The following is a 15,490-nucleotide window of genomic DNA, read 5'->3' as shown; positions in this document are numbered from 1 at the left end:
GCCCTTAGGTTCTTCATAACCTTTTTTTTTTTTTTGATTCCATATATATGTGTTAGCATACAGTATTTGTTTTTCTCTTTCTGACTTACTTCACTCTGTATGACAGACTCTAGGTCCATCCACCTCACTACAAACAACTCAATTTCATTTCTTTTTATGGCTGAGTAATATTCCATTGTATATATGTGCCACATCTTCTTTATCCATTCATCTGTCGATGGACACTTAGGTTGCTTCCATGTCTTGGCTATTGTAAATAGAGCTGCAATGAACATTGTGGTACATGACTCTTTCTGAATTATGGTTTTCTCAGGGTATATGCCCAGTAGTGGGATTGCTGTGTTGTACGGTAGTTCTATTTTTAGTTTTTTAAGGAACCTCCATACTGTTCTCCATAGTGGCTGTATCAATTTACATTCCCACCAACAGTGCAAGAGAGTTCCCTTTTCTCCACACCCTCCCCAGCATTTATTGTTTGTAGATTTTTTGATGGCCATTCTGACTGGTGTGAGGTGATACCTCACTGTAGTTTTGATTTGCATTTCTCTAATGATTAGTGATGTTGAGCATTCTTTCATATGTTTGTTGGCAATCTGTATATCTTCTTTGGAGAAATGTCTATTCAGGTCTTCTGCCCATTTTTGGATTGGGATGTTTATTAGTTAATATTTAAAACAAAAGTAAACTAGAAATAAAGAAGGCTGCTTCATATCAATGGAAGGCTTGATTTACCAGGAAATATAACATTTATAAACTTGTATATACCCAATAACATATTTTCAAAATATATGAGGCAAAAAAATTCATCCTCAGAGTGGGATATTTTAAGAGATATATATCAGAAAATAATAGGTCAAATAGATGAAAAATCATAGATACAGAATACATGAACCACACACCCAATAAGCTTAACCTAGTGGACACTATAAAACACTGTACTCAGAAACTGGACAGTACACATTCTCTGGAAGACCATATAGGATATTTATCAAAACTGACCCCAATATAAGCCATTAAGTCTCAACACACTTTTAAAAATTAGTATCATGCAGACCACATTCTCTGATCATAACCAACTGAGAAATCAATCACAAATTTTTTTTAAAGCATAGCTTTAAGGACATTATCTACTTCATTCAGATTGTTGGGAATTTAAGGAGTTCAGTAAATAGTACCTCCCTCTTTTTTAAAAATGTCTTTGAATATATTCAACTATCAAGGCAAGGCATTTCCCTATATAAAACATTATAATCTTCCCACTACTCCAATTCAATAAATGACTTTACTCAGTGGCCCCATTTAGAACTGTGAGTGACCACCAGACCCCAAGGAACACAAGCCACAGGTCCCTGTGCAGCTGCAACGGTGGAGGCGCACAGGAGCACCAACACTACCACAAGCTCATCTGCAGTTTTGTAGTTTTGTTTTTGTTGTTTCCCACTTGAACTTGGAACTAATTGAGAAATTACATAAGGAGTCAGGCAGATGAAAAGAAAAATCATCATTTTATTAAGCAGAAAGTTTTTTGGAAAACATGGTCTATGTATGTATCAATGGGCTTGCTTATTGGCTCCTTTGAATTTTACATACTCCCTAAAACTGCAGGTGATACCCACAAGTACAGAGCCTGCTCCTCCAAGCTTAATGCACGGTCAAGGGCAAAACAATATGCATGCTCTCTGCAGACAGACAGATCCCAAAGACAGGTCTGAGGAAGACGCTGATGTGCACGTGCCCGGTCATTCTCAAACTCACAAACCAGGCAAGTCACTCATCCACAGGGAGCGAAGAGCTGGTAGGTTAAAGAGATGAAAAGTGCGTTATTCTGCTACACAGCTCTCCACATGGAAGCATGGAATGCCTGATGAAGAACTCCCTAATACTCACTAAGGAGGAAATGTGCATTTTTTGTGAAGACCAGGGTGAGACACATGGGGAACATGGTGTTCTCAGCATCTTTACCTCCTTCCTGGAGCTGGGCTGTGATGTTGAGTTCACACTGCACTTTAGCTTTCAGCACAAGGATAATCTGCTCTTCTATAGTAACGGTGCCATCAGAATCCAGCTGTAGACATGAACAAAATACAAATGGAGAAAAACATGCCTATTACTTTTTTTTAAAGCCACGATACAATCTTTCATTATTTCATCTTCTAATATAATTAAAAATTAGTTTTGATGTGAAGCTATCTGAAATAGTTCTTTATCTGAATCAAAATTCAAAAATCCATCAATGTATAAGATTTTAGAATAATCATACTTTTACCTGATTAGCCTAAAGAAAAAAATCCCCTTTGTTAAAAGTTAAAAAACTCCAGAAATTTTTAATTTAATTAGGTAAGTCTAATAGATATAATATAATCGGAAAAAATAATAAACATATTGAAAATTTCCTGAAATGTTACAAAGACCAACATTTATTAATCCTCTTACAATATGTCAGTTATGGCACATAGAAAGGAGAAATGGCCTAGAAGACTATGCTTAGCTCTACTGAAAATTTACCAGTGAAACTGGGCAAACCATTCCATGTTTTGGGGCTTTGGTTTACTCATCTATGAAATAAGAGGGTTATACCAAATGGTCTCTAGTTAACTTTTTGCCTTTTTACCTTCAGCTCTATTGAGATATTATTGACAGATAACATAAGTGAGTTTAGGTGTACTATGTAATGACTTGATACATTTATATATTGTGAAATGACTACCACAATAAGGTTAGTTAACACCTCCTTCCCCCCACATAATTACCTTTTATGTGTGTGTGTGATGATAAAATTTTAGATCTACTCTCTTAACTTTCAAGTATATAATAAAGTACTGTTAATTATAGTTACCATGTTATACACTAAATCCCCAGAACTTAGTCATCTTATAGCTAGAAGTCTGAATGCTTTGACCAACGTCTCCCTATTTCCCCCACCTCCCAGACCCTGGCAGCCACCATTCTACTCTCTATTTCTATGAGTTCAGCCTTTTTAGGTTCCAAACAAGTGAGAACATACAGTATTTGTCTTTCTCTGTCTGACTTATTTCACTTAGCCTAATGTGCTCAAAGTCAATCCATGTTGCACAAAAGGCAGGATTTCCTTCTTCTTTATGGATGAATAATATTCCTCTCTGTGTGTGTGTGTGTGTGTGTGTGTGTGTGTGTGTCACATTTTCTTTATCCATTCATCCATCCATGGACACTTAGGTTGTTTCCATGTCTTGGCAATTGTAAACAATGCTGCAATAAACAAGAGGGTACAGATATCTAAACTCTGAGATAGTGATTTCATTTCCTTTGGATATTATCCAGAAGTGAGGTTGCTGGATCATATGGTAGTTCTATTTTTATTTTTTGAGAAACTCCATACTTTTTTCCAGAGTGGCTGTACCAATTTACATTCCCACCAACAGTGCACAAGGGTTCCCTTTTCTTCACATCCTCACCAACACCTGTTGTCTTGTCTTTTTGATGATAGCCATTCTAACAAATGTGAGGTGATATCTCACTGTGGTTTTGAGTTACACTTCCCTGATGATTAGTGGTGTACCTATTGACCATCTGTATGTCTTCCTTGGAAAAATATCTATCCAAGTCCTTTTCCCATTTTTTAATTGGATTGTTAATTTTTGCTATTGAGTTGTATGAGTTCCTTATATATTTTGGATATTAACCCTTTATTAGATAGATGGTTTGCAAATATTTTCTCCCATTCCATAGGTTGCCTTCTAATTTTGCTGATTGTCTCTTTTGCTGTGCAGAAGCTTTTTAGATTGAGGTAGTCTCAGTTGTTTATTTTTGCTTTTGTTGTTTGCGTTTTTGGTGTCATATCCAAAAAAATCATTGCCAAGATCAATGTCAAGAAGCTTTTTCCCTGTTTTCTTCAGGTGGGTTTACAGTTTTGAGGCTTACATTTAAGTCTTTAATCCATTTTGAGTTAATTTTTGTGAGTGGCATAAAATAGGGGTCCAATTTCATTCATTTGTATGTGACTACCCAGTTTTCCTAACACCATTTATTGAAGAGACTGTCCTTTCTCCAGTAGGTATTCATGGCTCTCTTGTGAAAGATTAGCTGACCATGTATGCGTGAGTTTATTTCTGGGCTCTTGATTCTTTTCCATTGTTCTATGTGTGTTTTTATGCCAGAACTGTGCAGTTTTGATTACTATAGTTTTGTAATAAAGTTTGAAATCAGGAATTGTGATGCTTCTAGCTTTGCTCTTCTTTCTCCGGATTTCTTTGGCTCTTCAGAGACTTTTGTGATTTCATATGAATTTTAAGATTATTTGTTCTATTTCTGTGAAAAATGCCATGGTAATTTTTATAAGGATTTCACTGAATCTCTAGATGGCTTTTGGTAGTATGGACATTTTAACAATATTAATTTTTCTGATCCATGGACATGGGATACCGTCCCCTTAATTTCTGTTTTCTTCAGTTTATTTCATCATTGTCTTGGAATTTTCAGTGTACAGATATTTACTCTTTTGGGTTAAATGTATTCATTATCTTTTATTCTACTGTAAATGGAACTGTTTTCCTTATTTCTTTTGCAGAAGTTTGCTGTTAGTGTATACAAACACAACTGATTTTTGTATGTTGATTTTGTATTCTGAAACTTTACTGAACTCATTTATTAGTTTTGATAGCATCTTTTGGGTTTTCTAAATACACGATCATAGCATCTTCCATTAGACACAGTTTTACTTCTTCCTTTCTGAGTTAGATGCCTTTTATTTCTTTTTCTTGACTAATTGCTCTGGCTAGGACTTCCGGTACTATGTTGAATAGGAATGGTGAGAGTGGGCACTCTTGTCTTGTTCCTGGTCTTAGAGGGAAAACTTTCAACACTTCATCATTGCATATGATGTTAGCTATGATTTGTCCTTTTTGCATTAATACTGTGACTCTATAATGGTAAGATGGATCAACATATCCATTATCCATTTAATCAATATTTGTTAAATACTTTTTATGTGAAAAATAATATGCTTAATATTTTATAGTGAAGATTTTCATTTTCAATTATTTTTATGTAGTACAGTTTCTTCAAATAAAACACCTCATGAGAAAACCTCGTGTGTGTGTGTGTGTGTGTGTGTGTGTGTGTGTGTGTGTGTAAAATAACAGAACTTGCCTGGCTGAAACCTAGGCAGAGGCAACTGCAGAATCATACTGTCTCACTAATCTGAACCTTCCTATATACCTGAACTTGCTCTGAAAAACCACAGGGCTTTTTAAAGCATTGTCAGAAAAACTCACTATTAATAGGAATAGAAAGATGTATAACAACATTTTACAGGACTCCAAAACAATGCTTCTTTCTACTGGGTATCTTTCACTAGATACCTTCATACATTTTCCCACCCTGGAGCATGTTTCTAACATATAACACATGAATAATAAATGTTTGTTGGATGAATTCACCTAGATTTGGTTTTAACACTACCAGCATTAAAAGGAAATTCTATTATGGAAAACTTCAATTTCAAGGAAATATCTTTTAAATATGATAAAACATTCATAAGTATTTGTTCAAAGTATGGTGCTTGGACCACCTGAATCTGATGCCTATGTAAAATGTAGATTCTTAGGCTGCACACCCACCCAGTGAATCAGAATTTTTTTCTGGAGGTAGAGATTGGTAATTTTCATGTTTCACAGGAACCCTCGATTCTTGTACTTACTTTAATGGGTTTGAGAACAAACATATTTGAAGGTACAAGTTGATGATGAAGATCACGCTATTAGTCAAGGTTCATTCAGAGGAGCAGAACTATTAAGAGATTGAAATAGATTATAGATAAAAAAGATAGAGGTAGAAATAGAAATAAAGCTAGAAATAGAATAAAGTATTTGTTACAGGGATTTGACCTATACAGTTGTGGGAGCTGGTTTAACAGTCTCCAGAAGGCTAATATTTTTGTCTGATGCTGAAGCTAGAAATCTGTAGGTCAGGTAGTCAAAAGGAGAAGATGAGTGTAAAGATAAGGAGAGTGAAAACAAGCTGGAACCATCAGCATGAGCTAGAAACCATGAGGACGCACTGGAATCCATGTGAATTCTTGGTGCCTCCAACCTTCATGCTGGGGGTGCCCAGCAGAAGAAGCCAGCACTCTCATCATGGACCTAAATACATACTTGGCCAAGGAATCAGGTAAGTTAAAGGAGGACCCAGGGAAAGATGACATAGTTGCAGGCCTGGCTGCTATCCCTCTCCCAGCCAGCAGACAAGCAACAATGTCCATGAGATACAGAAGTGCCTGCTTTGACTATCTGAGTGTAAAAAACAAAACAGCTGCTGCTTCACCTTTGCCCTCAAACACTCATGAAAAAATGTCTCTTGTGGCTCATCTTAGCTAAAAATATGAAGGGAAGGGAATTCTGGGAAATACAGTTTAACATAGCCAAGTTGACATTACAAAGCCATCAAAATCCACATCTGTCAACTTGGCACCCATATACAGCTCTTTAAACCACACAATTTCCAGAAAACTCAATAACAAAGTCATGCTTCCATCTAACATGATACAATTCATTTGGTACCAAGAGTGATTCCAGAGAGACAGAATTTTAAGGAGGGAAAAATCTGTATTTCTCATCTATAGCTGTGTAACAAATTAACCCAAAACTGTGTGGCATAAAACACCAAACATTGCTTATCTCACAGTTTAGGAGAGGATTAGCTGGGTGCTTCTAGCTTAGAGTCTTTTATGAGGTTTCAGTCAAGACTTTAGCCATAGATGCTGTTAACTAAAGACTTGACTAGGACTGAAGGATCCACTTCCAAGATGGCACACTCACATGGCTATTGTCAGGGGGCCTCAGTTCCTCAGTAGCTGATGGTTCTCTCCATTTGAATGCTTGAGTGTCTACAACATGACAACTGGCTTCCTACAGAGTAAGTGATTCTAGAGAGAAAGAAAGGAGAAAGCTTTGATGCCTTTTATGATCCAGTCTCAGATATCACTTACAGTCAGTCCCAGCAAATTCTACTGGTTAAAAGCAAGTCACCAACTTTCATTCCAGGGGAGAGGAATTAATCTCTACCTCTTAAAGAAAGGTATCAAAAAATCTATAAATATATTTTTTTCTTTCTCTAAAAAAAATTTTTATTGAGATAATATTGGTTTATAACATTATATAAGTTTCATGTGTACAACATTATATTTCTAATTCTGTATATCCTACAATGCGTTCACCACCAAAAATTTACTTTTCATCTGTCACCATACAGTTGATCCCCTTTTTTTTTTGGCTGCATTGGGTCTTCGTTGCTGCACGTGGGCTTTCTCTCGGGTTGCGGTGAGTGGGGGCTACTCTTTGTTGTGGTGCACGGGCTTCTCATTGCGGTGGCTTCTCTTGTTGCAGAGCATGGGTTCTAGGCGCGTGGGCTTCAGTAGTTGCGGCACATGGGCTCAGTAGTTGTGGCACGCAGGCGCTGGGGTGTGTGGACTTCAGTAGTTGCGGCATGCGGGCTCAGTAGTTGTGGCGCACGGGCTCTGGGGTGTGCAAGCTTCAGTAGTTATGCGTGCACGGGCTCAGTAGCTGTGGCTCACGGGCTCTGGAGCACAGGCTCAGTAGTGGTGGTGCATGGGCTTAGTTGCTCCACAGCATGTGGGATCTTCCCGGGCCAGGAATTGAACACGTGTCCCCTGCATTGGCAGGCAGATTCTTGACCACTGCACCACCAGGGAAGTCTCCAGTTGATCCCCTTTATCCATTTTGCCCTCCCCCTGCCACTTCCCCTTGATAACCACTACTCTGTTCTTTATATCCATGTATTTGTTTTTGTTTGGTTTGATTTGTTCTTTTTTTCTTTTTATTTTCCACATATGAGCAAAATCAAAAGGTATTTATCTTTCTCCGTCTGACTTATTTCATTTAGCATAATATCCTCAAGGTCTGTGATGTCACAAATGGCAAGATATTTTTAAACAATCACAATTTTCTGCAGGTGGTCATCTGTTTTCTAGAACGAGAATACTGAAAATTATGTTTTCTGTGGATTTGTTAACAATAATAGGGTCCAGAGCTTTGCATTTCTGTTTTCTGTTAGGGACTTAGAGATTCTTTAATCAAATATGATAATAAAACCTATCAATTTACCTAAATTGACAACCTCTCAATAATACAATCCTTTGCCATCCCCAAATCTTTACTATCAGGCTGCAAATAAAATTATCCTCTAGAATTGTTCTTTAAGGAAAGTGGGAAAACAAATCTTTTAATGTTGTGCAATAAGACATTATGGACTGAACATTAGAAATAGAAAGATGTTTACATTTCTAGCTATAGGAAGTACACTTAGAGATTACTGATAATTAAGATTTTAAATGACATAAAATTATAGACTGTCAGGTTAAACTGAAATGAAGGATACAGAAACAATATCTATCATAAGAACTAGTTTTAGCATCAAAAAATTGCCTTATTCCTGAAAATTATGAATTTATTATTTATTATTTTCTAATGTATTTGTAATACAAAGAGTAGATGAGTAAAAAGGTATATAGTTTAAAGATTTCTGGATAGTAGTCATAGTTCAATGCCCGTATTTATTTTAATGTGAAAGGAGAAAAATAAAACTAATTTTGGGGATTGGAATACACACCATAGTTTAGCTATCACGCTAACACAATGCAGATTCTGAGTTAAAAGCAGCTACATTAAAAGTGAGCCATAATAAAGACACAGACCTACTAGAGGATGGGCTTGAGGATATGGGGAGGGGGAGGGGTGAGATGTGACAGGGTGAGAGAGTGTCATGGACATATATACACTACCAAATGTGAGATGGATAGCTGGTGGGAGGCGGCCACATAGCACAGGGAGATCACCTCCGTGTTTTGTGACCGCCTAGAGGGGTGGGATAGGGAGGGTGGGAGGGAGGGAGATGCAAGAGGGAGGAGATATGGGAACATGTGTGTATGTGTAGCTGATTTACTTTTTTGTAGAGCAGAAACTAACACACCATTGTGGAGCAATTGTACTTCAATAAAGATGTTTAAAAAAAAAAAAAAAGTGAGCCATAAAAATCTCACTTATCAAAAAGGGAGAACGAAATGGAAAGAGACGAGCCGAGTGAGTGGGCCAGGAGGAAAAACTGACTTCTTCCCATCTATCCTCTAGAAACACTCAGGCACCATTCAAATTGGTTGGCTTTATTTTTATTTTATTTTATTTTTTTCTGGCTGTTTTTTCAGTTCAATAGTTACTTTCTTTTACTTCAATCCCAGAAAACACTGGGTAAGCTGTGACCAGGTTTCAGAACTATACATTTGATTCAGAGAAATCTGACCTCAAATATTAAACATGAACATTTCAAATCACCGCTTGTACCATTTTTACCTGAACAAATTCATTTTTGTTTCCTTTTGAGCAGATGTAGCCTTTTTACCGGGATAACCTTTTCAGGCACATAATCATCAAATAAACTACAGCTTCTAAAGATAATTTTGTTCTAAAAAATGTGGCCAGTTTAACCAGGAGCAAGTTTGATTAGCATGTGCTAATTGATGATCTGTTAAATTGATTTTTAGTCATTTCAAGTGAGAGTAAGAAAATGTTTCCTTTATATTGTTTTCTTTTCTGCCTTTGTTACAGAAACAAGTGTTCTTTACCATAGAGGGACATTAAAATCACAGTGTACTTAAAAGAGAAGAACAGTTTTCATATTCAATGTCTATTACTCCAAAAGCAACAATTGCATCCAAAACAAAGTGGTACATTTAGAAAAACAGATGTTAGCAATTTTTCCTGGGCAAGTGATCATTTACAATTTGAAATTAAATGTTAAATTTCAATCTGTCACATATTTGATGGCTAAAAGCTGTAATTTGATCATGTATATTTTATTAAAAGTACATAGAGTTATCCTTATAGATATTAATTGTTAGTGCCAGTACATGTGAATCTTCATAATTACAATATTCACATATGTTCCATTTTCAAACAACCATGAATCCATAAATTAGATGTAGTATACAAAATGAAGCATTCCGGAATTTCTACTTCTGGCATTGATGGAGTATATGCATTTCCCTCTATTCCTCCCAATGAGTACAACTAAACACTCTGGACATTATATATAAAATGAACATAAGATGACTCTGAAAAGTGGAGAGCAAAATATAGACCAGCTAGAGACCTCAGATCCTGAAGAACAATACTGTGGTAAATTCTCTGGGTTTTCTTTTTATCTCATATATTCCGAACTTGGAGTTGGAGAAGTGGGCAACTCTGAAATACCAACAGGTGCTGGCCAAAAAAAAAAAAAAAAAAAAAAAAAGGCCTCAAGAAAACCCTGCTCTCTATAGCAAAGAAAGGAAAGGGGCAGCCTGACAAGACAGAAAACTTATACACAATAACAGCTTAACCCAAGCCAAACACCACAGAAAAACTGCAGTCCTACCCCAACCCATACCTACCAAGGCCAAGTGGAGAGCCTAGACTTCCATCCTTGCCAGGCTGTAAGGAGGGGTCCCTACACCCTCCCCAGAGTGGTTTCAGAGCAAAGTAGAGAGTCGTTATTTCTACCCACAGTGGTCTGTAACAAGGCCCTTCACAGTCCTCCCATCCCTGGCATCAGTGGAGATTACATGGGGAGCCTAGACTTTCACCCCGAGCTGGCAGTAACGAGATGCCCCTACATCCCCTGCACTGGGGTGGTGTCAGAGAAGACCTAGTGGAGAGTCAGTCTAGAAACAATGAGGCTACCCCACTGTGGTGTCGGTGAAGACCACATGGGGAGCAGAATTCACACCCCCACCCAGCAGTAACAAGGAACTCTCCAACTTGAGTGCAACAGATGCTGGCTGGGGAACCTCAACTTCTACCTCCACTGAGCAGTAACAAAGAGATGCCCCCATTTCCTCAGTTATATTAATACCAGATAGTTGACTTCTGAGCAAACTACCAGAGACCAAGAAGGACATTATATAATGATAAAAGGGTCATTCCCTCAAGACATAGCTATCCTAAATGTGTATACATCAAAAAAGAGAAAAACATGTGAAGCAAAAACTGATAGAAGTGACAGAAGTAACAGACAATTCCACAATTATAGTTGGAAACTTCAATACTCCTCTCTCAATTGATAGAACTAGACAGAAAATCAACAAAGATACAGAAGAACTCAACCAAGAGGATCTAATAGACATTTATAGAACACTTCACTCAACAATGCAGAATACACATTCTTTCCAAGTGCTCACAGAAGAGATATCAAAGTAGACCATATCCTGGGCCATAAAACAGATCTCAACAAGTTTAGAACTGAAATCATACAGAATATGATCTCAGCCCACAGTGGAATCAAACTAGAAATCAATAAGAGAAAAATACCAGGAAAATCTCCAAACATTGGAAACTAAACACACTTTTAAATAATCCTTGGGTCAAAAAGAAAGGCTTAAGGGAATTTTTTTTTTAAATGCATTGAACTGAATGGAAATGAAAATACAACATATCAAAATGTATAGGACACAGATAAAGCAATGCTGAGAGAAATTTATAGCACTAAATACCTATATTACAAAAGAAGAAAAGTCATATATCAACAACATAATCTCCCACCTCAAGAATATAATAAAATAAAACCAAAGAAAATAAAAGGAAGGACACAATAAAGACAAAAACAGAAATCAGTGAAATTGAAACAGCAAAACACTATAGAGTATCAATGAAACAAAGAGCTGGTTCTTTGAGAAGGCAATAAAGTTGATAAACTTCTAGCAAGCAGACCAAGAAAAAAAAGAGCAGACATATTAAATTATAGAAATGGAGAACAGATTAGCGGTTGCCAGGGGTTAAGGAGGAGTGAGGAGTGGAAAGGAAGTGGGTGTGGCTGTAAAAGGGTAACAGGAAGGATCCTTGTGGGGATGGAAATGTTCTGTATCTTGACTGTATCAATGTTAATGTGCTTTCTGTGTATTGTGCTATAACTTTATAAGATGTTACCCTGGGGGAACCTGGGTAAAGGATACACAGTTCTCTTAGCATTTTTTTTTTACAACTGCATGTGAATCTTCAATTATCTCAAAAGTTAATTTTTCAAAAAAGAATTATGTTGTCCTAATTTTAAAAAACACAATATGTAAAAACATTACCTCATTCTAGTAAATGAAGATTTGCCACAAGGTGGTTGTAAAAAACAAAGGTAAGTGAGAATTGTTCAAATATGATTATTTTATAATTTTGCAAAAACATTTCCTTCACAAAGTGAAGTCTCTTTAACGTTTAAAAGTCCTCTTAGAAAGTTACTATAACATTCATATATCAAATTAGACTCTAATTTGGAAAGGATTAAAAGAATATGTTTATTGAATTCTGCTGAGGAATGGGATCTGGACAGCTGCTGACCCTCAGAGCAAGGCTGGCAATCAGCTCACAGGACAAATTTTAAAAAAGAATATGTTTAAAGAGAATGAATTCCCTTGGAGGCGACATTCTATTTTCCATAGTCCATGAGAAGGATGAGCTGGCCTAATATAAAGTATTTTGCTTGGAATTTAGGGTTTCTCGTATACTCTAGAATTGACTGCCAAATAATAAATCCATTTTATTAACTCTCTAATCCATGTTTTCACACAGGCCTCAAAAGAGTTCATATATGCCTATTAATGTTTTATTTTACATTCTTAAATACTGCTGTCACTCTCAAGAGTATGATTCCCTTAAGAGTGGCCAAAGTTTTTATATTGTAAAGGGAGTTTGAAAATGAAACATGTTTTTAATTATTTAGAATGTATTGTCTGTAATATTCAGTTAGAATAGAGACAGGAATCTGCCTCTATAAACTGATAAACTGACAGGAATCAGTTTATCATAATAAACTGATAGTTTTGGGGAAAATATTGAACCACCCACCTTTAATTAAATCACCAGCTATGGAAGAGTTCCCCCAATTTGGCCTTTTTTTAATTCAAAGAAAAACAAGCAATATGTATAAAATACAAGCATAAATACCATAAAAACCACAAAAGTGTCCATACTTCTCAAGTTTTATAATCCTTTCACAAACTGACCTCTAACCCAGAACTAAATCTGAAGACCAGGCCATTTTGCACATTTGGCTGTATAAAATTCCCCATGACCCTGTTCATATGAGAAGCAAATCAAAAGCAGTTTAAGAATAAAATGTATCTAAATGAATTTATTTATAAAACAGAAACAGACTCACAGACATAGAAAACAAACTTATGGTTACCAAAGGGGAAAGTGGTGGGGAGGGATAAATTGGGAGGTTGGGATTAACATATACACACTATTATATATAAAATAATCAATAAGGACCTACTGTATAGAACAGGGAACTCTACTCAATATTCAGTATTAACCTATATGGGAAAAGAATCTGCTGTACACCTGAAACTAACACAACATTGTAAATCAACTAAAATATAAAATTTTTAAAAAATTTTTAATAAAAAAAAATTTCTTTAAAGAATAAAATGTGTCTATCTACAGCATGGCTCATTAACAGTTAAGATGACAGCATTAGGAACATGATCACATAGAGCTGTCATCCTTCACACCTATTATTCATTCTTTCTCTTTCATTTCAACCACACGAATTTATTGTAGGTATTGTAGGTATTTATTGTAGGTATTGTAGGTATTTATAGAGCTCCAATTAATAATTAGAAACAAAGCACATTTAATTCTTTTAAGAGTCATATAATGATTATAGAGATGGAGAACAGATTAGTGGTTGCCAGTTATTGGGGGAGCAGGGGAGGCAAGAGAGGAGAGGGAACTGGTTGTGGCCATAAAAGGGTAGCAGAAGGGATTCCTGTACTGAAACTGTTCTATATCTTGGCTACGGTGGTGGTCACATGCATCAACACGTGATAAAACTGCATAAAACAAAATACACAAATAAATGAGTATATGTAAAACCAGTGAGATCTGCATAAAGTAGGTGAATTATATCAATGTCAATTTCCTGCTTGGGATATTGCACTGCAGTTATAACATGTTACCACTGGAAGAAAATGTGTGAAAGGTATACAATATCTCTGCATTACTTCTTTTCTGTTCTTTTTTTGAATTTTATTTTATTTACTTTTTTATACAGCAGGTTCTTATTAGTTACCCATTTTATACACATCAGTGTATATATGTCAATCCTAAACTCCCAATTCATCCCACCATCACCCCCACCACCCTGCCACTTTCCCCCCTTGGTGTCCATACGTTTGTTCTCTACATCTGTGTCTCAGTTTCTGCCCTGCAAACTGGTTCATCTGTACCATTTTTCTAGGTTCCACATATATGCATTAACATACAGTATTTGTTTTTCTCTTTCTGACATACTTCACTCTGTATGACAGTCTCTAGATCCATCCACGTCTCTACAAATCAAATGACCCAATTTCGTTCATTTTTATGGCTGAGTAATATTCCATTGTATATATGTACCACAACTTCTTTATCCATTCATCTGTCGATGGGCATTTAGGTTGCCTCCATGAGCTGGCTATTGTAAATAGTGCTGCAATGAACATTGGGGTGCATGTGTCTTTTTGAAGTATGGTTTTCTCAGGGTATATGCCCAGTAGTGGGATTGCTGGGCCATATGGTAATTCTATTTTTAGTTTTTTAAGGAACCTCCATACTGTTCTCCATAGTGGCTGTATCAATTTACATTCCCACCAACAGTGCAAGAGGGTTCCCTTTTCTCCACACCCTCTCCAGCATTTGTTGTTTGTAGATTTTCTGATGATGCCCATTCTAACTGCTGTGAGGGGATAACTCACTATAGTTTTGATCTGCGTTTCTCTAATAAATAGTGATATGTTGAGCAGCTTTTCATGTGCTTCTTGGCCATTTGTATGTCTTCTTTGGAGAAATGTCTATTTAGGTCTTATGCCCATTTTTGGATTGGGTTGTTTGTTTTATTAATATTGAGCTGCATTAGCTGTTTATATATTTTGGAGACTAATCCTTTCTCTGTTGATTCACTTGCAAATATTTTCCCCCATTCTGAGGGTTGTCTTTTTGTCTTGTTTGTAGTTTCCTTTGCTTTGTAAAAGCTTTTAAGTTTCATTAGGTCCCATTTGTTTATTTTTGTTTTTATTTCCATTACTCTAGGAGGTGGATCAAAAAAGATCTTGCTGTGATTTATGTCAAAGAGTGTTCTTCCTATGTTTTCCTATAAGAGTTTTAGAGTGTCTGGTCTTACATTTAGGTCTTTAATCCATTTTGAGTTGATTTTTGTGTATGGTGTTAGGGAGTGTTCTAGTTTCATTCTTTTACATGTAGCTGTCCAGTTTTCCCAGCACCACTTATTGAACAGACTGTCTTTTCTCCATTGTATATCCTTGCCTCCTTTGTCATAGATTAGTTGACCAGAGGTGCGTGGGTGTATCTCTGGGCTCTCTATCTTGTTCCATTGATCTATGTTTCTGTTTTTGTGCCAGTACCATATTGTCTTGATTACTGTACCTTTGTAGTATAGTCTGAAATCAGGGAGTCTGATTCCTCCAGCTCCATTT

The 15,490-nt window shown here is 36.4% G+C and overlaps 2 protein-coding genes across 2 annotated transcripts in view; one reads left to right on the top strand and one right to left on the bottom strand.

Annotated features, from left to right (window-relative positions):
• LOC309663405 (gamma-crystallin B-like) overlaps nucleotides 1-15,490 on the top strand; it is a 309,600-nt gene that overhangs the window by 68,189 nt on the left and 225,921 nt on the right. The window lies entirely within an intron of this gene.
• The window catches only part of PTH2R (parathyroid hormone 2 receptor), a 105,462-nt gene that overhangs the window by 68,133 nt on the left and 21,839 nt on the right, over nucleotides 1-15,490 (bottom strand). The window contains exon 2 of the mRNA XM_082467161.1: nucleotides 1,963-2,065. Within this exon, the coding sequence (XP_082323287.1) occupies nucleotides 1,963-2,065 (103 nt within the window). The remainder of the gene's footprint in view (nucleotides 1-1,962; nucleotides 2,066-15,490) is intronic.

Source organism: Balaenoptera physalus, assembly GCF_965194825.1.
Source record: "Balaenoptera physalus genome assembly, chromosome: 6".
In the NCBI taxonomy this organism is placed as follows: Eukaryota; Metazoa; Chordata; class Mammalia; order Artiodactyla; family Balaenopteridae; genus Balaenoptera; species Balaenoptera physalus.
The sequence above is the reverse complement of the archived record's forward strand: the minus strand, read 5'-3'. Positions and strand labels throughout refer to the sequence as shown.